Below are 24,091 nucleotides of genomic sequence, written 5' to 3' on the forward strand. Positions count from 1 at the left end.
TGTTGCCGAGACAACACTTCCGGTGCGGGGAAAGCGCCACACGTGATTTCCGGCGGGCCGGTGCCGGTCATGGCGGCGGCGGTGAAGGAGGAGGAGAAGGACAAGGACGATGAGGAGGACAACGCTGTGGATACGGCGGCGACCGAGGAGCGGGTGCGGGCTTGGGCGGCGGCGCAGGCGGCGCGCGGGCGGCGCGTGGCGCTGGTGACGTCGGGCGGGACGCAGGTGCCGCTGGAGGCGCGCGCCGTGCGCTTCCTGGAGAACTTCAGCAGCGGGCGGCGCGGGGCGGCCTCGGCCGAGCGGCTGGTGCGGGCCGGCTACGGCGTCTGCTTCCTGCACCGCGCCCGCTCCGCCTTCCCCTGGGCCCGCGCCCTGCCGCCGCACGGGCCCGCGCTGCTGGACGCGCTCCGCCTCACCCCGGGGCCGCCGCCCGGCGTGGCCGCCGCCCCCGCCGCGCTGCCCGCGCTGCTACCCGCGCTCCGAGAGTACCAGCGCGCCACCGAGGAGGGAGCACTGCTCGCCATCGAGTTCACCGGGCTCGTGGAGTACCTGGCGCTGCTGCGCGCCGCCGCCAGAGCGCTGGCGCCCCTCGGTACGGCCGTGAGGGGATGGGGGGAAACAGGGGGGGATCGGGAGTGAGGGACGAGACGGGCACCGGCTCGTGGGGCACACGGCAGGAGAGGATGGGGTGTGAGGGGACAGGGTGGTCCTGTGCCAAGATTTGGGGTGAGAGGGGATGGAGCCCCCCAGGGTGTCTCAGTGTGAGGGAACGGGGTGGTCCTGGGTGAACGGTCGGGATGAGGAAGGATGGAGCCCCCCGGGGTGTCTCAGTGTGAGGGAACGGGGTGGTCCTGAGTGAACGGTCGGGGTGAGGAAGGATGGAGCCTCCCGGGGTGTCTCAGGTGATCCTGTGCCAAGGTTCGGGATGAGAGAGGATGAGGCTCTTGTAGGGGCTCCAGTGTGAGGGAATGGGGTGGTCCTGTGCAAGCTTTGGGGTGAGAGAGGATGGAGCCCCTCGTTGAAGTCTCCAGTGTGAGGGGACAGGGTGGTCCTGTGTGAAGGTTCGGGATGAGAAGGGATGAGGCTCTTGTGGGGGTCTCCAGCCTGAAGGGACTGGGTGGTCCTGTGCAAGGTTCGGGATGAGGCTCTCGTGGGGGTCTCCAGCATGAGGGGACAGGCAGAGCAGGAACGAGGGGATGTTGTGGGGTCCCCAGCATGGGGTAGATGATAGAACCCCCTCACGGTGGCCCCAGGTGTGAGGTGATCCCGGGACCTGTGGGGCTCTGTTGTGAGTGTACAAGGAGGCCTCCTTGCTAGGAGGGCTCCTGCATCCTGCCATGAGGGTCTGGGCTGTCCCTGGAGGCTGCTGGGGCTCCAGGGACAGGAGGAGGAGGGTACAGCACAGAGCCCAGGGTGGGGGCAGTGCTGTCCTGCTCAGGGTTGTGCTGGGGGTTCCCCCCTGGTCTCCCCTGTTGGGTGTTGGGGGCAGTGCTGCCCTGCTCAGGGTTGTGCTGGGGGTTCCCCCATGGTGTCCCCTGTTGGGTGTGGGTGGTGGCAGCTCAGCTGGCTCTGGGGTGGCAGCAGGGGACAGCAGCTGTGTTCCCTCCCACAGGCTCCAGTGCCATGTTCTACCTGGCAGCCGCCGTGTCGGATTTCTACATCCCGGTCTCTGAGATGCCAGAGCACAAGATCCAGTCCTCAGAGGGACCCCTGCAGGTGAGGCCCCCCCTGGGCATGGCCCCCTGTGCCAGCCCCCTCAGCCATGCCCTCCTTGCTTCCAGGGTCCTTCTCCTGAGAGCTGGCTGTGGATAAAAGCTGTGTTGTGAGAGGGTGAGATCCCACAGGGACAGAACCCTCTGGAAATCCTGGAGTTGCATTGTTTTATCTTGCACTGAGGGGCCCAGATAAGAGGGCAGGGCAGGATCAGCCCTGCTCTCCTTTGATCCAGGTTTATTTTTAGGCTGGGATGAAGGGGTGAGGGGTCCCATGGGTTATCTGCAGAGAGGTCAGTGCTGCTCTGTCTGATATGGAGCAGCTTCAACACGTCTGCACTTGTGGTGTGGCACATGAAGAGGGCCCCCTGAGGTGCCTCCTGCCTTTCTGGCTTTGTCCTTTAAAGCTGCCCATGCTTCCATGGAGATGAGGAGAGGGTGGGTCTCAGAGAGCTGAAGTGCTCCAAGAATAGCTCCTGGAGTGCTTGAGTTGCTGCCTTTTGTCTGGAGAGAGGCTTTGGAGAAGGGCCTGGAGTGCTGGGACTAGGGGGGAATGGTTTCAAGCTGACAGAATGGATTTAGGTTGGACATTGGGCAGGAATTGTTCCCTGTGAATGGTTTCAAACTGACAGAATGGATTTAGGTTGGATATTGGGCAGGAATTGTTCCCTGGGAGGGTGGGCAGGCCCTGGCACAGGGTGCCCAGAGCAGCTCTGGCTGCCCCTGGATCTCTGGAAGTGTCCAAGGCCAGGCTGGACAGGGCTGGGAGCAGCCTGGGACAGGGGAAGGTGTCCCTGCCATGGCAGGGGTGGAATGAGATGGGATTTAAGGTTCCTCCCAACCCCAAACCATTCCATGACTCTGGGATCCATCTTGCTTGTACGAATGACAGAACAACACTGCAGTCCTGCCCTCTCAGAGCAGGTGTCTCTGGAATTCTTTCTATAACAAATACCACATTTATTTCATTAATTACTTTCTAAGAAGTTGCTGGGCTTCATTCTTTAACATAAACACTGGAAAGGTGAGACCTGGCCTGATTGCCAGTGGTGGATCCAGAGGTTGGGAAGCTGGAGAACAGTCTCCCACTGTTTTTCTCCATGCTTTAGCACTTTTATATGATGAAGATGGGATAAACTACCCAAATTCTGGAGAGGTGGAAATTCAGATTTGTGCAGTTCCAATGCTCTTTTAAATCTTCTCATGTTTATATTCCCCCAGTGTGGTTGGCTCTGGGAATGCAGGGTTCCTGTGGCCTGGCCTCAGAACCCCCTGACTGTGAGCACCACATGGATCATTTAATTTAAATTTGGTGTCATTTGAACCTTGTTTGGTGAGCGCTGCCTTGAAAAACTTCCTGCTGCAAATGGAATATGAAACAAAGCTGGAATTTCCCTCTTTCCCATCCCATCTCTTATTACAACTCCCTGTGTGACCGTGTTCACAGGGGTCTGAGGATGAGGGAAGAGATGAGGATCTGACTCCAGTTTCAGAAGGATTGATTTATTATTTTATGATATATATTATATTAAAACCGTACTAAAAGAATAGAAGAAAGGATTTCATCAGAAGGCTGGCTAAGAATAGAAAAAGAAGAATGATAACAAAAACTTCTGTCTTGGACAGAGTCCAAGCCAGCTGGACTGTGATTGACCATTAATTAGAAACAACCACCTGAGACCAATCACAGATCAACCTTTTAATTAATTTAATTTAAATTTAGTGTCATTTGAACCTTGTTTGGTGAGAGCTGCCTTGAAAAACTTCCTGCTGCAAATGGAATATGAAACAAAGCTGGAATTTCCCTCTTTCCCATCCCATCTCTTATTACAACTCCCTGTGTGACCGTGTTCACAGGGGTCTGAGGATGAGGGGAGAGATGAGGATCTGACTCCAGTTTCAGAAGGATTGATTTATTATTTTATGATATATATTATATTAAAATTATACTAAAAGAATAGAAGAAAGGATTTCATCAGAAGGCTGGCTAAGAATAGAAAAAGAAGAATGATAACAAAAACTTCTGTCTTGGACAGAGTCCAAGCCAGCTGACTGTGATTGGCCATTAATTAGAAACAACCACCCGAGACCAATCACAGATCAACCTTTTAATTTATTTAATTTAAATTTGGTGTCATTTGAACCTTGTTTGGTGAGCGCTGCCTTGAAAAACTTCCTGCTGCAAATGGAATATGAAACAAAGCTGGAATTCCCCTCTTTCCCATCCCATCTCTTATTACAACTCCCTGTGTGACCGTGTTCACAGGGGTCTGAGGATGAGGGAAGAGATGAGGATCTGACTCCATGTTTCAGAAAGCTTGATTTATTATTTTATGATATATATTGTATTAAAATTATACTAAAAGAATAGAAGAAAGGATTTCATCAGAAGGCCAGCTAAGGATAGAAAAAGAAGGAATGATAACAAAGGCTTGTGGCTCGGACTCTCTGTCTGAGCCAGTTGGACTGTGATTGGCCATTAATTAGAAACAACCACATGAGACCAATCACAGATCAACCTTTTAATTAATTTAATTTAAATTTAGTGTCATTTGAACCTTGTTTGGTGAGCGCTGCCTTGAAAAACTTCCTGCTGCAAATGGAATATGAAACAATGCTGGAATTTCTCTCTTTCCCATCCCATCTCTTATTACAACTCCCTGTGTGACCGTGTTCACAGGGGTCTGAGGATGAGGGGAGAGATGAGGATCTGACTCCATGTTTCAGAAGGCTTGATTTAATATTTTATGATATATATTCTATTAAAACCATAGAATAGAAGAAAGGATTTCATCAGAAGGCCAGAATAGAAGAAGAAGAATGATAACAAAGGTTTGTGGCTCGGACAGAGTCTGAGCCAGCTGGGCTGTGATTGGCCATTAATTAGAAACAACCACCCAAGACCAATCCCAGATGCACCTGTTGCATTCCACAGCAGCAGATAATCATTGTTTCCATTTTTTTCCTGAAGCCTCTCAGCTTCTCAGGAGGACAAATCCTAAAGAAAGGATTTTCCATAAAACATGTCTGTGACATCCCTGCAATGTTTTGACTGATTTTTTTTCTATTTCTCTTTCCCCACTGCAGATCACAATGAAGATGGTGCCAAAAATGCTATCACCCCTGGTCAGAGACTGGGCCCCTGAGGCCTTTGTGATTTCCTTCAAACTGGAGACAGATGCCCAGATCCTGCTGGATAAATCCCGGCAGGCTCTGGAGAAATACCGGCACCAGGTGGTGGTGGCCAACGTCCTGGAGTCCCGCAGAACCTCTGTCATCATTGTCACCAGGGACTCACAGACTCCCTTGTCCCTGTCTGAGCAGGAGATAGCACAAGGCATGGAAATAGAGGAGAAGATTGTGAGTTACCTGCAGGGCCAGCACACAGCCTTTATAGAGAGGAAAGGCTGAGGAGGAGAATCTGGGAGGAAAGGAGGGAGTGGTGCTGCAGAGGGAGTGGGGCTGGAGCCTGTGCAGGTGAATAAAGCAATCCCCACGAGCACAAGGAGGCCCATCCAACACTCTGTCACCTTCACACAGCTTGGCCACAGCTGTTGTGGCTTTTTAAAAGAGAAATGCAAGGAAGTGAAACCATTCCAAGGAGGAAAGAAGCTTGTTTCTGTCCCGTGGGCTGGGAGAGCTGGGAGGATGAGAAATGGTGAAAGTCTCTGTATATAAAGAATTTCTTGAATCTCCCTCTTTGAATTTTCTTTTAGAATGGCAGGAGGAAGGAATGGGGATGTGCTGGTTTTGTGACTGGAGTGGGGAGTCTCTGGTGTTGTGAAACCAGGGTAGCAAAAAGGAGAATGAGGTGACAGCAGCTTTGGGGAAGCAGCTCTTGTGCCAGGAGAGATCCTGGGAGAGATCCCATGTTCCTGCATTGCAGGTGCTGCAGCAGTGTCCCTAAAGCATCTGTTCCAAAGGTTTTCCTTCCATCCCAGGTATTTGAAGGTTGCTTTGTTTCATATTCTGTTTACACCAGAAAGTTTTCCAAGGCAGTGTTTGGTTCCAAGGCTCAAGTGTCACTGCAGAGCTCTGTAAACAAAGGCAAGGCCTCATTTGGCACAGGCCACAGAGGATGGATCCAGGCTTGAGGCCAAGGTTGGAGAGGGGGAGTGGGCACTGAGCAGGGTGGTGTCCTGGCAAGGGAACAGAGCTGGAGAAGGAAGGGCCTGGAGCACCAGGAGCAGCTGAGGGAGCTGGGAAGGGGCTCAGCCTGGAGAAGAGGAGGTTCAGGGGGGCCCTTGTGGCTCTGCACAGCTCCTGCCAGGAGGGGACAGCCAGGGGGGATTGGAATTTGTGTCAGGGAGCAAAGGAGAGGATGAGGAAACAGCCCCAGGCTGTGCCAGGGGAGGTTCAAGGTTGGATATTGGGAAAATCCTTCATGGAAAGGTGTTCAAGTGTTGGCACAGCTGTGCAGGATGGTGGTGGAGTCCCCATCCCTGGAAGTGTTCAAAACAAGCGTGGATGTGGCACCTGGGGACAGGGTGTAGGGTGAACATGGCACTGCTGGGGGAATGGTTGGACTCAATGACCTTGGAGGCCTTTTCCAGCCTTAGTGATTCCATGATTCTCTGATTGCCCCTGGAAGGGGAAGCTTCCTCTTGGCTGTGTGGATTTAGAACTGGAATTTAGAACTGGAATGTTCCTGATTTTATCTAAACCTTCTTTGAACCAACCAAGGCTCAAGTTACCAACTTCAATTTATCAACTTCAAAGTGTGTGTTCCTCATGCCTGCAAGAAACTTAACAGCAGCTCCTCTGCTGTCCATTGTGTGTCTGCTCATGGGCAGAGACAAATAAAATTTGTCCTCTGCCCTCCAAATAAACTCTCTGGGGTCCTGGAAAGGACAGCAGCACATGGGAATGCTGGAAATATTTCCAGAGGTGAGGCTGTGCTCTAAACCATGGAGTGTTCAGGAGGCACCAATGCTCTGGAAGTGGGGAGTGCTCAGCAAACAAGGAGAATAAAGCCAGAAGAGCAAGGAAAGAGCACAAGGATGGGCTCAGTGGATGCCATCAGTGATGGGAGAAATCCAGGTTGGTCAGGAGGGGAGAGATCCAGCTGGAAACTGAGTCAGGAGAGGGAAGGCACAACTTACCTGTGGCCAGGACTGCTAAAGAAGGTGAATAAGCTCCAAGAAGTGCCTGTCTTCATCTGCCAGTAGGAAACTGGTGGGAATGTCCAGTCTGGGAGTTCTCTTGTGTTGGTTTGGAGCCTCTGTAGACAGCATGGATGGGCCAGCAGGGGTGGGAATATAAAACTTGTGTAAGTTGGACATGGCCTTGCAGGAGTGTTGGGACAAGGGTTGGGAGAAATGCCACCAACGCTGTCTTCAGAGTGTCCTGGAGTTCTTCAGAGCTGGTTGGGAAGGTGAGGAATAATCTGAGCTTTTTGAGGAGCACACTGGAGCAGTGGGCCCAGAGAATCTTGGGGTTTCATTGGATTTGAGAGCACACTGTGGGCTTCCAGCATTGTGTCTGCCCCTCTGTGTGAAGTGCTGGGTGGGGAGATTCCCCAGGCTCCAACTGAGGCACAACCATCCCCATCCCATGGGATCAGGGATGCTCCTGTTCCCTGTGGGAGCTTAAACCCAGCCCAGCAGTGCTCCCAGCCTGGCACTGTTTGGGCACCAGCACTCTGGGAATGCTGGCTGTGGTACCCAAGTTGGAAGTGGCTCCTGCAAGTCCAGGATCTGTCCATTGCTTTCTGAGGATCTCAGAGGGCTCAGGGGAAGGTCCTCCCTGCACTCTGCCATGTCCTGGTCCCCTTTCTCTGCCATCCCCTTGTGAGCTGTCTTCAGCCAGGGAGCTGCTTCTGCAGGGTGGACCTACTTAGCTCTTCAGTTCCTCAATCTCATGGAGTCACCTTTGGGTTTCAGGGGGCTTTAAAAGTCATCTCATTCCACCTTCCACTGGCCAAGGTTGCTCCAAGCCCTGTCCAACCTGGCCTCGGACACTTCCAGGGATGGGGCAGCCACAGCTTCTCTGGGCAGCCTGTGCCAGGGCCTCCCCCCTCACCGAGAAGAATTTCTTCCCAATATCCCACCTAACCCTGTCCCCTGGCAGTGGGAAACCATCCCATCTTGTCCTGGCACGCCATGTCCTCGTGTAAAGTCCATCTCCAGCTCTCTTGGAGTCCCTTGTAGGAACTGACATTGTCTCTAAGGTCTCCCTAAAGAATTCTGAGACCTCTCTAAGGTCTTCCTAAAGATCTCTCCTTTCCTCTCCTTTTCACTTTTTTCGCTTTTTTCGCTTTTTTCGCTTTTTTCCCTTTTTTCCCTTTTTTCCCTTCCCTTCGGATGACCCCGGGGGCGCTGTGCCCACTCTCGGCCACAAGGGGGCACCACTGAGCGGAGAGGGGGCGTGGCGGGGGCGCGGCCTCCCCAACACCACCTGACGCTTGGGGGCGTGGCCTCGGGGCCCATTCAGTAGGCGGCTGCTGGGGGCGTGGCTTGTTGCCATGGCGCCGCGGGCCCGTCCCGCCGCATGGACGCGGTCCCGGTGGGTGCACGGGGATGGCGGGGCCGGGTGTATCCCCGGGACCGGCCCAAGGGGGATTGGGGCCGGCTGTACCCCCGGGACCGGCTCGGGGACGGCGGGGCCGGCTGCACCCCCGCGACCGGCCCAGGGGGGCTCAGGGTGTTGTCAGTGCCGGCCCGGAGGGGTTTCGGGGGGTCGGGTCGGTGGTACCCCAAGGGGATCGGGGTACCCGCGGCCCCCCGTGTCTCACGGCCCCTCTGGCTGCCCCACAGGCGGAGCCCCCGGTGCCGGCGGAGCCCCCAGTGCCGGCGGACACCATCCGGCGTTGGCTTCGGGCCGAGGGTGCCGACCCCGCCGCCCCGGCCGAGGAGCAGCTGGGTCTGGCCTGGCGGCTCCTGCGGCGAGCGGAGACCCGGCTGGGAGAGCTGGAGCGGCGGCGGGCCCAGGACATGAGAGACGTAAGGGCCGGAGAGCGGGCCCGGCTGGGGCTGGGCTGGGGAGGGAGGACCTGGAGCTCCAGGAGGGGCTGAGGGAGCTGGGCAGGGGCTCAGCCTGGAGCAAAGGAGGCTCAGGGGGCCCTTGTGGCTCTGCACAGCTCCTGACAGGAGGGGACAGCCGGGGGGGCCGGGCTGTGCTCCAGGGAACAGGGACAGGAGCAGAGGGAACAACCTCAGGCTGTGCCCAGGGTGATTCAGCTTGGACATCAGGAGAAATTTCTTCACCGAAAAAGTTGTCGGGCATTGGTAGGTGTGCCCGTCCCTGGAGGTGTCTAAAGAATGACTGGACATGGCACTCACTGCTCTGGTATGGTGACAAGATAGAGTTTTGTCACAGCTTGGACACTTGGGAGCCTTTTCCAACCTCGTTGCTTCTGGAATACCCCCGGGGTTAACCCAGCCAGGCGTGTATCCCCTGATCCCCTCTGTGCAGGTGTGTCATTACCACGCTGCTGCCCTTGGGAATTTGGGGATTAAATTCCCATTCCTCATATTGAGCATCAAAAAGCACCTGGTGAGCCCCGCAGCTCCCTCAGAGCTCCCCACAGCCCAGCACCCCCATAGCTGCATGACCTGACCTCCCAGTCAAGGTTTTACCATTCCCAGGTGTTCCAAAGGCATAAGACACATTGTAAATATTTGAGGTTAGCCTATAAACATGATGGGGTGGAGTATTGTATTTGCAGGGACCCCTGTGGCAGGGAGGAATGATGAATCTGACTCCATGTTCTCAGAAGGCTAATTTATTATTTTATGATACTGTATTATATTACAGATTACTAAAATAACTGACTAAAGAATACAGAAAGGACACTTACACAATGCTAAAAAGATAATAATGAAAACTTGTGACTCTTTCCAGAGTCTTCACACAGCTTGGCCCTGATTGGCCAAAAAGTGAAAACAACTCCCAGCAGAATCCAATGGAACAATCACCTCCAACCACATTCCACATGTGAACACAACACAGGAGAAGCAAATGAGATAAGAATTGTTTTCCTTTTCTCTGAGGCTTCTCAGCCAATCACTTGTTTTTAAAATTTTAAAAGTTTATTACTATTAAAATAGTTATAAAAATAGCAATATGATTAGAGTAACAAAAATTTGGACAATTAGGATTTAGGACAATACGAGACAATAAAAACAAAGAGTTACAGACAGTCTGGGTACCTTTTTCTGGGCAAAATAAGCCTGAAAAAGGACCCACGTTAACAGAGGATTAACCCTTAAAAGCAACAGCCTGTTGCATATTCATACACCTCATCCATGATGCATAAATTCCATTCAAACACAGGATTCTGGCTGGGCAGTGTCAGCTTCCTCCTCTGAATCCTGAGGGTGTCTTCAGGGCTGAGCAAGGCAGGAAGAAGTTCATTTCTTCTGATAAGAGAGCAATAAATTCTCTTTTTCTGAAAGATTCAGGTGTCCTGTGGCTGCTGTCTCACTGTGAGTCCTTTCTTTAGAAAAAAAAATCCTACATAGCACAGTTTCTATTTTAACCTTATGTTATAACCTAAACATACTAAACTACTTAAGAAACCTAAACTACTTAAGAAAATTAACATACCATAACTTTCTAACACAACCCATATAACATTCATTTTCATATTTACCAAAAGCCAATCATAAAATACACATTTTTCACACCAGGAGAAAAACCCTAGGCGAAAGGATTTTTCCAGAGGATGTGAGTGCCACAGTGGAGAATATTTGGCTCACTGGAAGTGCCAGCAGATGTGGGAACAGCAGAGTTTCCTTTGTTCCAGGTGGAGAGCTACGTGGGCCACGTCCGTGCCCTGACAGAAGAGAGGGATGCCATTGCCTCTGAGTGTGAGAAGGAGAACGAGCAGCTCAGGTTGGAGCTGGCCCAGCTACAGCTGCAGCAGGGTAATCCCTTCCCCATCCCTGGGAATGCACTGGCAGCTGTTTGGCTCTGCAAAGCTTCTTGGAGAGCCCAGCAGTGTTTTTGGGGAGTTCTCAATGGTTGCTTGAGAAGTTTCTTCAAGTGTTAATGAGCTGTTCAAACAGATTTGTAATTGATTTAGAGGTTCTTCTCTGCTTTTACTGCCTTTATTCAGGGAGTCTGGCAGGTTCTCCATGTAGCTCTGTTGTCCAGAGGCTGTTTGAAGACCAGGATTGATGGTGCTCTTTGGTTTCCAGCTCTAAATTATCTCTCTCTCCCACCAAGTCAGTGAATTTGCTCTTAGCTTTGGTTCACACAAACCCCACATTTTTTAAAACAATGGGGGGGGGACAGGAATTGTTTGTTCTGATGGTTCAAAACTTGGGTGTTCATTGTCATGGAATTCCAGGATGGTTTTGGTTGGAAGACACCTTGAAGCTCATCCAATTTCACCCCCAGCCATGGGCAGGGGGACCTTCCATTAGACCAAGTTGCTCAGGGCCCCTCTGAACTTCAGTAATTTTGTTTAAACAAATTATTTCACTTGAAATAATTTCCTTTCAAACTGTAGGGTCACTTTTGGTAGGTTTAATTCTTGATTTTCCTCAGTCTTCTGTTGCACTTGCAGTGGTGCTCATAGCCCATGTCACCATTAACTCCTTTAGTGAGCTGTGTTGTCCTGGTCCTAAGATAAAATTTGGGTTGATGGCTCAACTTTAGGAGTTTCTTCATGATCCAGGCTCTGGGGCAGCAAATACAGGAATTTGGGGGAAATTTTGAGCATCATTTGGGTTTTCAGAGAGCATATCTGGTGGTGTGACTTTCCAAAGATGGATTTACCTAAAAATGTGATGTCTGTGGGCACTTGAAGCTGTGGTTTGTGGTGAAAAGGCTGCTTGCAAAGCTTGAAATGAATAACGAGCTCTTGGGAGCCTGGCTGTGGCAGAAAACCCCATTCCTGGTTCTCTGCCTTTCCACGAGGTGTCAGGAGAGACCCAGAATGTCCCCAGAGCTGACCGTGGTCATCTCCTCCTGCTGGCTCTGCTCCTCTGGGCTTCCTCCCTTCCTCGGGGGTTCCTGAGGTTCTGGAGCAGTGAGCACCCCTGGAGTGGGAGCTGAGATCCCTGTCCATGGATCTGGGTGTACCCAGGAGGCATTGCTGGTTGCTGTCCCTGAGGGGGTTGTGTGGTTTGGTGTTTCTGGAGGGATTTTTTTGGGATATCACTCAGATTTTGAGGTTCAGGACTTGTTGTTGGCTCACTGCTGGCATTGGCTGCTATCCTGGGATGTGTGTGGATAATTTAAGAATCTGGAAGCTGCCTCTGGGCTGTCACCTGCAGGGAGAGGTGCCAGGGTTGAGATGTTTTGGGGTCCTTGTAGAGCACTTTAGAGAGTGACTGATCCTTTTATCCAGGTTTGTTCAGCTGGAGCAGAGGAGGCTGAGGGCACAGCTCATCCCAGGCTGCAGCTCCTCTGGAGGAGGATTTTATTTCTGCTCTCTGGGACCAGGAAAAGGACATGAGGGAAGGGCTGGAGCTGTGCCAGGGGTGGCTTAGGTTGGGTGTCAGGGGAAGGCTCTTCCCCAGGGAATGGGCACAGCCCTAAAGCTCCAGGAGGGTTTGGACAGGCTGGGATTGTTGGGGTGTCTGTGCAGGGCCAGGGCTTGGATTTGATCCTTGTGGGTCTCTTTGAGCTCAGGACATTCTGTGGTTCCATGGTTCTGGCTCAGCCTCTTCATAACAAAATCCCCCTGGCTGTCTCTAGTGTGGAGTAGCTGGATGTTCCTGTGCTGGAGATGCTGCACAACCCCAAAGGCCTCTGCTGGGCTGCTCCAGCTCTCTCAGGGTTCTGTGCTGCATCCCTGGCTCTCTCTCCAGCCCTCCTGAGGACAGTCAGTGCTGCTGACTGACACTGAGCAGTTTTTGAAGATAAAAAAGCAAATATTCCCTCGCACATTTGCCTCCTGCCCATCCTGGGCTCACAGGATCCTACAGGGAGCAGCCAGGGCTGGTTGATGCTGGGCCATCGAGCTGAGCTGAGCTGTCACCTCATCTGATACCTCTGCCCACAGTGACATTTTTCCTTCCCTCCAGGCAGTTCCTGATGCGTTTGTGATGCTCTCGCTGAACGCGCCGGGTGTTGTTGGTGATCGATGGTGCTCCCAAAAGCCTTCCTGAAAAACAACTGCAGTGCAGTGAAACACAGTGCTGGGGGAGCTGCCTGCATTTATTTCAAAAGTGGAATAAAAAGGAGACACAGTCATGGGCTGAGCTTGTTTGTTGTAGCAGCTGGGCTGGTTAAACACACCCAGCAGGGCTGGAGGATGTAGGGCTGGGGTGGGGTGAGGTGGCTGCTGTTTCTCTCAGTATTCCTGGGGTAGGAAAATATAAATATTAATGTAAAATTTGCTTCCTAACAATCATGGACAGAGGTAGGAGATGCCGGTGGAGCTGTTGTGTGACTGTGCCTGGGGCAGGGGTTGGTTTTCCCAAGCAGGGAAGGGGTTTGTGAGGAGTCAGTGGGGTTTACTCATAGGTAACCTGTGCTGAGTGGGCAGAACCCCCTCATCCTCACAAATCCTTTTTCCTCTCCAGCCTCTGGGATCTAAAATGATGCCACTTCATCCTGCATTGCAGGCTGGGGACAAGGGGGGCACTTATAGGAGTGTATTTTTTGTTGATGGAGTGACAAAACTATTGTTTGTCTCCTTAAAAAGGAAAGAAGCTTAGAAGTTGTTTGGTTTTTTTTTTTTTGATTAGGTGAAAAAAGCTGCTTCATAGCCCTTAGGGGACTTCACTTTAAACTTAAGGATAGCTAATTGGACAGAAGTTAAAAAGTTTTGTTTAAGCAATTAACTAGAAAAAGGAGTGAACCAAAAAACTAACAGCTTTTGTAAGGTGTTTTACTAAGAGCAGGAATGTCTAGCACTTAGCTCAGTTTTCTCTGTTTGTTATTTTGCCTTTTATTAAACCTTTTTGTTTCCAACAGTGCAACAGAAGCCATCTTGCTATTTTTTATGCCTCCAAAGGTAGCTGAGCTATCTTGGGTGTGTTACAGGCCTCCAAAAGCTTATTAGACCTAGCTCAGAAAAGTTACTATAACAGGCACTGGCAGGTGAAGGTGGTTCAGGGCACAGGGGGTCCCATCCTGGGCATAAACCAGAGCAGTTTCTGTTCATTTTAGCTGGCATTTGGCAAAGCCATGGCAGGAAGCTGCCAGGCAGCTTGGGGTTTGTTGGAGAAGGTGAAACAGGAAAGCCTTATAAGTATGATTGCCTGGCAAAAGATTTTGAGAATATGGAAACTATAAGTGAGATTGAAATGAAAGCAAGCTTTGAGATCCCTCAGTTACTGAACAACTGGAAAACAATGGCATGGCCAGCTGAACTGGATTAAACAACACCCTGTGCTTGCAGGCAGCTCCAAGGGTCAGAGCAGACCCTGCCAGCTTGGCAGAAGGGGCCCAAAGAGGAGTTTTTAGGGTTTAAAATGTAACACAGTATGGTAATGTAGTGATTCTTATAGACTGTGTGTAAATGCTATAGGATTTGTATCTTGTACTAGATTGGGTAGTGAGAATCAGAATATTCAGCACAGAATAAGATTTATGGTATTGTAACGGGAACTTTGCTCTCTTTCCCTCTTGCTTTTATTCTTCTCTCTTGCTCTCTCTCATCCTCTTACCACATTTTATCTCTCTCTCTCTTTTTTGGGCCTGCTCTGAGCTGTGGCTGGCAGCTCCCCTTTGCAATGAGCTGCAGGTTCCAAGCCCTGGCTGCAGGGATCTCTCATCTCCGTCCATCCTGACTGTCCTGCCCTCATCGCTCCTGCAGGGGCTCAGTTTAGTTGAGCAGGCTGGGGACAAGGGAGGGCACTGCCAGGTGAAGGTGGTTCAGGGCACAGGGGGTCCCATCCTGGGCATAAACCAGAGCAGTTTCTGTTCATTTTAGCTGGCATTTGGCAAAGCCATGAGAGGAACTGCCAGGTTCAGTTTAATGTGATCCATGGGCTCTTCCTGAGGCACAGGGAGCAGTTTGGATCCTGCAAACTGCCTGGTTTGCTCTGCTGCAGCAGGAAGCTGCTGGGGAGCCCTGTTTGACCCTGCATTGAGGCTCTGTCTCCCTGGGGAAGAGCCTGGGGAACCTCAGGGTGTTTTCCATCCAGGGCTGGATGGAGCCGGCTGCGAGCACAGAGTGGAAACATGGGATCGATCGGAGCCTCGGGATGTGCTTGTGCTGGGCCTGGGCTAAATCAGTGCCTGAGTGTCACTGGGGGCTGAGAATGGCACAGGAACAGGCAGCAGGCAGGATTGTGGAATGAGCAAAAAAGGTTTTGTACAAGAGAACCATGCAGCTTTTATAGCGACACAGGAACAGGTGAGAGGCAGGATTGTGGAATGAGCAAAGAAGGTTTTATACAAGGGAACCACACAGTTTTTATAGTGACACAGGAACAGGCAGGAGGCAGGATTGTAGAAAGAGCAAAAAAGGTTTTATACAAGAGAACCATGCAGCTTTTATAGTGACACAGGAACAGGTGAGAGGCAGGATTGTAGAATGAGCAAAGAAGGTTTTATACAAGGGAACCACACAGTTTTTATGACACAGGAACAGGCAGCAGGCAGGATTGTAGGAAGAGTAAAGAAATTTTTATTCAAGAGAGCCACACAGTTTTTATAGTGACACAGGAACAGACAAGAGGCAGGATTGTAGAATGAGCAAAGAAGGTTTTATATAAGAGAACCACACAATTTTTATAGTGACACAGAAACAGGTGGGAGGCAGTGTTGTAGAATGAGCAAAGAAGGTTTTATACAAGAGAACCACGCAGTTTTTATAATGACACAGGAACAGGTGAGGGGCAGGATTGTAGAAAGAGCAGAGGGGTCTTCTGTGGGGACCACCAAAACTACCTCAGGAGAAGTCCTGAAGAGCCGAGAGGTGGGGAAATTCCAGGGCCACTGTTGCAAAAAGGGCAGAGTGCTCCTCTTTTCCTTTCACTGGGCTCAGTGTAGCATGCAGCAAACACACCTGTCAACAATAGCTTGGCAGTGCCAGAAGCTGTGCTCAGGCCTCAGGGCCTTGCCAAGCGACTTTAGCCAACAAGAGCAGAATTTCAGACAAGGGTCCTTGTCTGTCCTTTTTCTTCAGTGGTCCCCAATCTCTGTCCTTTCATGACAATTGTGGGGCAGGTGAGGGAAGCTTTGTGTGACAATGTTCACAGGGGTCCGAGGATGAGGGAAGAGATGAGGATCTGACTCCGTGTTTCAGAAGGCTGATTTATTATTTTATGATATATATTACTTTAAAACTATACTAAAAGAATAGAAGAAAGGATTTCATCAGAAGGCTGGCTAAGAATAGAAAAAGAATGATAACAAAGGTTTGTGGCTCGGTCAGAGAGTCTGAGCCAGCTGGGCTGTGATTGGCCATTAATTAGAAACAACCAACATGAGCCCAATCCCAGCTGCACCTGTTGCATTCCACAGCAGCAGATAACCATTGGTTACATTTTGTTCCTGAGGCCTCTCAGCTTCTCAGGAGGACAAATCCTAAGGAAAGGATTTTTCATAAAAGATGTCTGTGACAACTTCAGACAGAGACTTACACAAGCCTTGTCTTGCCTTGCCTTGCAGAAAGCCAGCTGAAGGAGGTGGAGGAGATGCTGGAGCAGGAAGGTTTGTCCCAGATCTCCTGCAGTGCTGCCAGTGAACAGGTTGCCTATCTCCTGGTGGAGCGGGCGGCGCTGCTGGGAAGGCTGGAAGTGGCAGCCCAGCAGCTGGGATCCCACAGCAGCATGGATGGGCTCCAGGTACCTCCTGCTCCCTGGCTCTGACTGCCTCTGAGCTGTGGGAAAGGAATATTTTTGGGATATTTCTGCAATGAAAATGGTTTCTCCTTTCTCTGAGGCCACTGTGGAGTGTTGGGTATGAAACACGTGAAAGGATTACAAGAAAGATGGAATGGAATGGTTTCAAACTGGCAGAATATGTCTAGATTGGATATTGGGAAGGAATTCCTGGCTGTGAGGGTGGTGAGGCCCTGGCACAGGGTGCCCAGAGAAGCTGTGGCTGCCCCTGGATCCCTGGCAGTGCCCAAGGCCAGGTTGGGCTTGGAGCAGCCTGGGATAGAGGAAGGTGTCCCTGCCCATGGTAGGGTGTGGGATGGGATGAGCTTTAAGATCACTTCCAGCCCCAAACCAGTCTGGGATTCCAGGATTCTAAGTCAGTGCCTTTGTTCATTCTCACCCTTTGCACTTGATTTACTCCCACATCTGCACAGGGACAGTGAAATGGGTTATTTGTAATCCTGTGTTGAGGAGTTTGTGATGTGTTTGGTGTAAGAATGAGTTTCTCTGGGTTCAGCTGGAGCAGAGGAGGCTGAGGGCAGAGCTCAGTGGGGGCTGCAGCCTCTCCTGAGGGGCAGCTCTGATCTCTGCTCTTGGTGAGCAGGGCCAGGATCTGAGGGAGCAGCTGGGGCTGTGCCAGGGGGTTTGGGTTGGATATCAGGTTCTTCCCCCAGAGGGTGCTGGGCTCTGCCCAGGCTCCCCAGGGAATGGTCCTGGCCCCAGCACTGCCAGAGCTCCAGGAGGGTTTGCACAGGCTGGGATTGCTGGGGTGCCTGTGCAGGGCTGGGGCTGGACTGGATGATCCTTGTGGGTCTCTTTCAGCTCAGGACATTCTGATTCTATGGCTCCTAGGCCATCACTTTCCACCCACTCATGACTTGTGGCCATGTCTTTGTGGAACTGGAGTCCAGGAATGCTCTGGGGTTCCAGGAGCTGCTGTTTGTCCCTGAGCTCCCAAGCTGTGAGGAGGAAGCAAGACCTCAAATAGGGGTCAGGGCCCCTTCTCTTGTTCCTTTCTGTTTAATCAGGTGAAGGACACATTGGAGATGTGTTTTCCCGGAAAACTGTCTCCCTGACAGGACTGATTACTGTCCCCAGTGATGTCATTCCTGTCTGTGCCTTTGGAGCACAAACTGTTGATTAAACACTCCATTGTTCCCGGGAGCATCCCACTTGTTTTGCAGAACCATTAGTGTTACAGGTTAAGGTGTTAATTGCTCCTCTTACTCTGTTTACTGGAATGTGTGGCCTTGCTTGTTCCCAGCTGGCCTGTTCCACTCTTGGAATCAAGGGCTGGACACGTTCCTGTCTGGTTCAGGGATGAATTCAGCTTTTAACCAGACTGCTCAAGCAGAATTGATTGTTTTATTGCATCCCCAGGAAAGCAGAAAGGCGGGATACAAACCTGCCTCTCTGTGTGGTCAGCTCTGAGAAATCCTTATGGAAATGCCTTCTGGATTCATGGCATGAATTGCCATTCATGGCTGGCTCACCCACCCTCTGAAGGGCCAAATATCAAACCAACAGATGTGCTGAGCCTTAGGAGCCCTTCAGAGCAGATGCAGTGGAGCAGGAATAACTCCATATAAAAGAGGGATGTGGAGATATCCAGGGAAGCTCTTGGGGTTCAAGTCCCTGTGCCTGGTTTGGGGCCTTAGAATCCCTTCAGAGCAGATGCAGTGGAGCAGGAATAACTCCATAAAAAAGAGGGATGTGGAAGTATCCAGGGAAGCTCTTGGGGTTCAAGTCCCTGTGCCTGGGTTGGGGCAGTGTGAGAATGAGCACAGGCTGGGGGAGGAATTCATGGAGAGCAGCCCTGCAGGATGAATCTGGGAGTTCTTGTGGATTGAAAGCTGCACAGGAGCCAGGAGTGTGTGTTTGCACCCCAAAGCCAAACAGCATCTGCTCCTCTCTGAAAAGGCTCCCCCAGCACTGCTGCCTCCTTTTCTCATCCCCACAGCTCCCTCATCTGTTCCTCATCACACTTCTGCTCTCCCTCGTTTCAGGTTTGTCCTTAAGCAGATTTTTACCAGGTTTAGAGTAAAAAACCCAGAGCCCAAACAGTGTCACAGCCCCATCCTCACACTCTGCCAGCCTGGGTGGGAAATAATCCCATCATGAGGGGAACACCTCACATTTTGGGGCAGAGCTGCCTGGTGGGCATCTCCTGCCTTTGGTTTGTCTCAGATCTGGCACTGGAGATGAGGAAATCCACATTTTCTGATGGGACCAGTGTGGAGGGGGTGACAAACAACTCTGCCTTGGTCACATCACCACCAAATGAGGGTTCCTCGTTTCCATTGGCACATTAACCCTTGTGCTTCAGTTCTGCAGGGAAGAGCTGGAGGGGGAGCAAGCATTGCCTGCAGGAGATGGGGGAGATCTGGATGAGGCCCCACAGAGGCTGGTGGAGTCCCAGGAGGAGATCCAGAGGGTGGCAGAAGGGCTGGATGCACAAAGCAAAGAGCAGAATGGAGCAGGTAAGTGCTGCTCTGGTGGCCACTCTGTGCCCTCTGCTTGGAATGTGGGAAAATCAGTGCCAGGAGCCAGCCTGCTCCCTAGGAGGTGGGAATGCAGTCCTTAACATGATATTTTCTGAAAAATCCCTTCACCAGGATTTCTTCTCCTGGGAAGATGAGAAGCTTCAGCTTCTCCCTGTTTTGCTGCTTTGGAATGTGATTTGGAGATTGTTTATCCCAGAGTGTGAATTGTTTTTACTTAATGGCCAATCACAGCCAGCTGTGTCAGACTCTCTGAGTCAGTCATGGGTTTTTATTATTCATTATTGTTGAGCCTTCTGATGTCTCCTTTCTCTTTCTTGTGTATAGTTTTAGCATAGATATAATATGATGTAATATAATATGATATAATATAATATAATATAATATAATATAATATAATATAATATAATATAATATAATATAATATAACAATATATAACACAATATAATATAACATATAATATAACACAAGATAATATAATATAATATAAATATAATATAATATAAATATAATTTAATATAACATATAACATAACATAATATAGTATAATATATATCATAATATAATATATAACACAATATAATATAACTATGATATGATATGATATGATATCAGCCTTCTAAGAACATGGAGTCAGATTCTCACCTCTCACCTTGTCCTGGGGACCCAACACCACAGTTAACAGTCACAAATCCATTAATTCTGACACTGGGCTTCTCTGATCTGTGATGCAGCCACACAGTGTGGAGGAATTTCCTATCCCTGGGGATTTCCTCTCTCCTCTCCAGGGAGAGCTTTCTGCCCTGGGAGGGGATGGAGAGGGAATGATGACTCTGGAAGCAGAGTAGCTGAAGTACCATGTTAGCAGAGCTGGACCTCTTATCCCAAAGTTCTCCAGGTACAGTTTGGGATGTTGCCTCCATAGGATCCTTAGCAAGTGCAGCAGTGGGGAAGTGACTGGGTGCATTGTCCTTGCTGAGAATATTCCCTTTATCTCCTTCTTGAAATAACTGCTCACCAGCCCTGAAGTGTTATTTATTAGTAGGATTTTTTTTATAAATTCTGACTGTAGAAATAAACAGTTTTCTGGAGGGAGATGTGGTACAGCTGCTCTTGGAGTGAAATGTCCATGGAAAATGTCCTTAGTGACACACAAGTGTCTGGATGCTCTTTTGGGGGATTCCTTGCATTGTCCCCAAATCTGTGCTGCAGAATTTCATTGGAGAGCAGCAGCTGGGATGAGGTGACTCCAGCCCCATGTGCCTTTGCAGGGACCAACTGCCTTGAGGAGCCTGGCACCATCTGGGGCAGGTTTGGAGCAGGATTGCAGGTCCTGGGCTCCCCTTGCTTCTTACACAGAGCACAAGGACCTGAGAGTTCCTCTCCAGCCCCATCAGCCCCTCTCCATTCCCATCAGTTCCTCTCCAGCTCCAGAGTCACCTCTCCAGCCCCAGCAGCTCATTTCCAGCCCTGCCAGCTCCTCTCCATCCCCATCAGTTCCTCTCCATCCCCATCAGCTCCTCTCCATCCTAATCTGCTCATTTCCAGCCCCCTCAGCTCATTTCCATCCCTGCCAGCTCCTCTCCAGCCCCATCAGCCCCCCTCCATACCCATCTGCTCATTTCCAGCCCCATCAGTTCCTCTCCAGCCCTGCCAGCTCCTCTCCAGCCCCATCATTCCCTCTCCAGCACCATCAGCCCCTCTCCATCCCCATCAGTTCCTCTTCAGCCCCATCTGCCCCTCTCCAGCTCCATCAGTTCCTCTCCATCCCTGCCAGCTCCTCTCCAACCCCATCTGCTCATTTCCAGCACCCTCAGCCCCTCTCCAGCCCCCTCAGCTCATTTCCAGCCCTGCCAGTTCCTCTCCATCCCCATCAGTTCCTCTCCATCCCCATCAGTTCCTCTCCATCCCCATCAGTTCCTCTCCATCCCCATCAGTTCCTCTCCTGCCCCATCAGTTCCTCTCCAGCTCCATCAGCTCCTCTCCAGCTCCGTCAGCCCCTCTCCAACCCCATCTGCTCATTTCCAGCTCCATCAGCTCCTCTCCAGCTCCATCAGTTCCTCTCCATCCCTGCCAGCCCCTCTCCATCCCCATCTGCTCATTTCCAGCTCCATCAGCTCCTCTCCAGCCCCATCAGCCCCTCTCCAGCTCCAGTGCCACCATTCCCAGCCCTTCCCTGCCTGTGCTGGGTGGGATCAATGACAGTCCCCAGGGATGGGATCAGTGATGTGGCAGCTCCAGCGCTGACTCTGGAGCAGGGCAGGCTCCAGCCTGGGGCTCCCATGGATTGTAGCAGGGAAATCTGTGCTTGGTGAGGTGCTGGATGAACACAAGGCTGTCCAAAATGTGAGTAAGGGTTTCATGCTTGTTTTGTCTCTGGGGTTTGTCTCTGTGTGTGCAGAATGAGGGTGACAATGTCCCAGTGGCTTCCCTGGTTTTGGATCTCTGTAAAGTTTCTCCTCCTGAGCTCTGAGCCAGCTGCTCTGGGAATGAATTTTGATTTGCTGCTAAAAACCTGGACTGGGGTCACTCATCTTTAGTAAAACTCCCCTAAACAGCATTTTTTTGGTTCAGTGATAACTTGTGTGTGCATTGGAGGCAAGAATTCCTGACCAGTTTGAGCCCAGTTAGTGGGATTTTGGTGAAGAAAGGCTTTAAATGGTATTTAACAAAGTGCATAAGGAATGCTGTGGGATTTTTCAAAGCAGAACTTGGCTGCCACATCCAAACACTGTTGTCCTTGTGGAATCACCCCTGTGGTCAGCCCTGAAGGGGGAAAAACAGGAGAAGGAATGGGAAAATAGGGGATGGTCAGGATTTTTGCAAGAGGAAAATTTTATTGTCCTTTCATCAGCCTTTTAATCATAATTTTATTATAATTTTATAATAAATTTGTGTGGTGGTCAACAGGCTTTTGAGTAAAATTTTAATTCTGGTGTAATGTGGGGATTTGAATGAGATAATCTTCAAGGTCCCCTTCCAACCCAACCCAACCATTCTGTCATTCTGTGGAGATGTTCTTTGCTTTTTATTTTAAATGACACAACTGAAAATCCTTGTTTGAAAAAGGAATTTGTTGCTTTTTCCAATTTGTGGCTTTTTTTTTTTTTTTTTGTGATGTATTCCCATGGTGGAACCAAAAAAGCAGATTTTTTTTTTTGCCTGAATAGAACTCAAATTTAAACTTAAAATTTCTGTGCCCATTGTTAAGCTGAAAAGGGAATAATATTTCTTCCCTTTTCTAAGGAAAATTGTCTCTCCAAGACAGGGCAGGGATACCAGTGTGTCCTCAACATGTGCTCCTAATGCAAACATCTCTTCCTATTTCTGCCCTGGAAGTACTGGGAATATGCATTAATTAGTGTTGGGATTAATTTATTCATTGATCCATTGATCCATAGAAAAACTGGTGTGCAATTTTTCCAGTTGTAGCCATTCCATTAAATTTTAATGTGCAGACAACAGGGATACGTTGGCTGGGATTGTGTCCCTGATGGATTTTATGGTGAAAATGTTGAGGTTTTCTAAAGAGAAAGTGAAAAACCCATATTAGATGAGGTGTGTGATTTAAATGAGGTTTACCTCTGTGATCCAGAATCCCTGGAATAATGATGGAGAGACTGAACCTGGATCTCCAGGGACATCAGACTTTGCTGTGGGAGGGAGAAGGCATGGATGTGGGGTGTGTTCCCACATGGATGTGGGGTGTATTCCCATATGGATGTGTTCCCATATGGATGTGGGATGGATGTGTTCCTATATGGGTGTGGAGTGTGTTCCTACATGGATGTGGGATGGATGTGTTCCCATATGGGTGTGGAGTGTGTTCCCACATGGATGTGGGGTGGATGTGTTCCCACATGGATGTGGGGTGGATGTGTTCCTACATGGATGTGTTCCCACATGGATGCGGGATGGATGTGTTCCTACATGGATGTGGGGTGGATGTGTTCCTACATGGATGTGGGGTGGATGTGTTCCCATATGGATGTGGGATGGATGTGTTCCTACATGGATGTGGGGTGGATGTGTTCCCACATGGATGTGGGGTGGATGTGTTCCCACAGGGAGGTGGGATGGATGTGTTCCCACATGGATGTGTCCCATGTGCCTGTGTTCCATGAAGTTGTGCTCCCAATGGATGTGGGATGTGTTTCCAATGGACGTGGGATGTGGTCCCATGTGGATGCAGGAAGTATTCCCATGTATTCCCAGTGAATGTGGGATGTGTTTTCAGTGGATGCAGGATGTATTCCCATGTATTCCCAGTGAATGTGGGATGTGTTCCCAGTGGATGTGTTCCCAGTGGATGCAGGATGTATTCCCAGTGAATGTGGGATTGGTTCCCATGTGGATGTGGGATGTGTTTTCAGTGGATGCAGGATGTATTCCCATGTATTCCCAGTGGATATGGGATGTGCTCCCAGTGGATGTGGGATGTGTTCCCAGTGGATGTGGGATGTGTTCCCAGTGGATGCAGGATGTATTCCCATGTATTCCCAGTGGATGTGGGATGTGTTTTCAGTGGATGCAGGATGTGTTCCCATGTATTCCCAGTGAATGTGGGATGTGTTCCCAGTGGATGCAGGATGTATTCCCATGTATTCCCAGTGGATGTGGGATGTGTTCCCATGTGGATGTGGGATGTGTTTTCAGTGGATGTGGGACTTGCTCCCAGTGGATGTGGGGCATGTCCATGCTGCCTCCCACCTTTCCCACATGTGGGATCAGCCTGGAATCCCTGCTTGGAGCGTGGGGCAGGCAGGGCCAAGGCAGTGCCCAGCTCATTCCCTGTGCTGCTGTCCCCAGACAGGGCTGAGCTCCAGAGGGCCATGGAGCACAACAGCCGGCTGGACAAGGAGATCCTGGCGCTGCGGGCGCGCGTGCAGACGCTCGACCTGGAGAGGAAAGCATTCCTGGAGCTGGTGAGCACCCACCAAGCCAAGCCAACAATCCTGAAAGTCCTCACTGCTCCCAAACCTGCCCTGCCTTCCCCTTTCCCCTCGCTGTTGTATGCCCAGTCTTTCCAGAGCTGCAGTTTTGGCTGTGGCAGGGTTCATGGAGCACTTAAAAATCGGGAATTAGGAAGAATGCAGCTCTGGGAACTTCCTTCAATGCAGGAAGAGTCTGAGGGACTCCACCTAAGTG

General features: G+C 50.5%; 2 protein-coding genes across 4 annotated transcripts in view; both read left to right on the forward strand.

The window, feature by feature from the left end:
* Positions 1–5,407, forward strand: PPCS (phosphopantothenoylcysteine synthetase). The gene is made up of 3 exons (XM_054647684.2): positions 1–592; positions 1,613–1,716; positions 4,800–5,407. Exons 1-3 carry the CDS (start codon positions 70–72, stop codon positions 5,121–5,123), a joined length of 951 nt encoding a protein of 316 aa, XP_054503659.2. The 5' UTR covers positions 1–69; the 3' UTR covers positions 5,124–5,407.
* Positions 5,408–8,154: 2,747 nt separating this feature from the next.
* Positions 8,155–24,091, forward strand: part of CCDC30 (coiled-coil domain containing 30) — a 42,204-nt gene continuing 26,267 nt past the window's right edge. Inside the window, exons 1-6 of one of the 3 annotated variants that reach the window (XM_054647875.2) lie at positions 8,155–8,216; positions 8,468–8,653; positions 10,459–10,579; positions 16,230–16,405; positions 18,768–18,921; positions 23,753–23,868. In XM_054647875.2, the coding sequence (XP_054503850.2) occupies positions 8,202–8,216; positions 8,468–8,653; positions 10,459–10,579; positions 16,230–16,405; positions 18,768–18,921; positions 23,753–23,868 (768 nt within the window). In that variant the 5' untranslated portion in view covers positions 8,155–8,201. Of the gene's footprint in view, positions 8,217–8,467; positions 8,654–10,458; positions 10,580–16,229; positions 16,406–18,767; positions 18,922–23,752; positions 23,869–24,091 lie in introns of those variants that run through there. The other 2 variants (XM_077190185.1, XM_077190184.1) reach the window with 2 other exon arrangements.

Source organism: Agelaius phoeniceus, chromosome 24 (genome assembly GCF_051311805.1).
Source record: "Agelaius phoeniceus isolate bAgePho1 chromosome 24, bAgePho1.hap1, whole genome shotgun sequence".
NCBI classification, from domain to species: Eukaryota; Metazoa; Chordata; class Aves; order Passeriformes; family Icteridae; genus Agelaius; species Agelaius phoeniceus.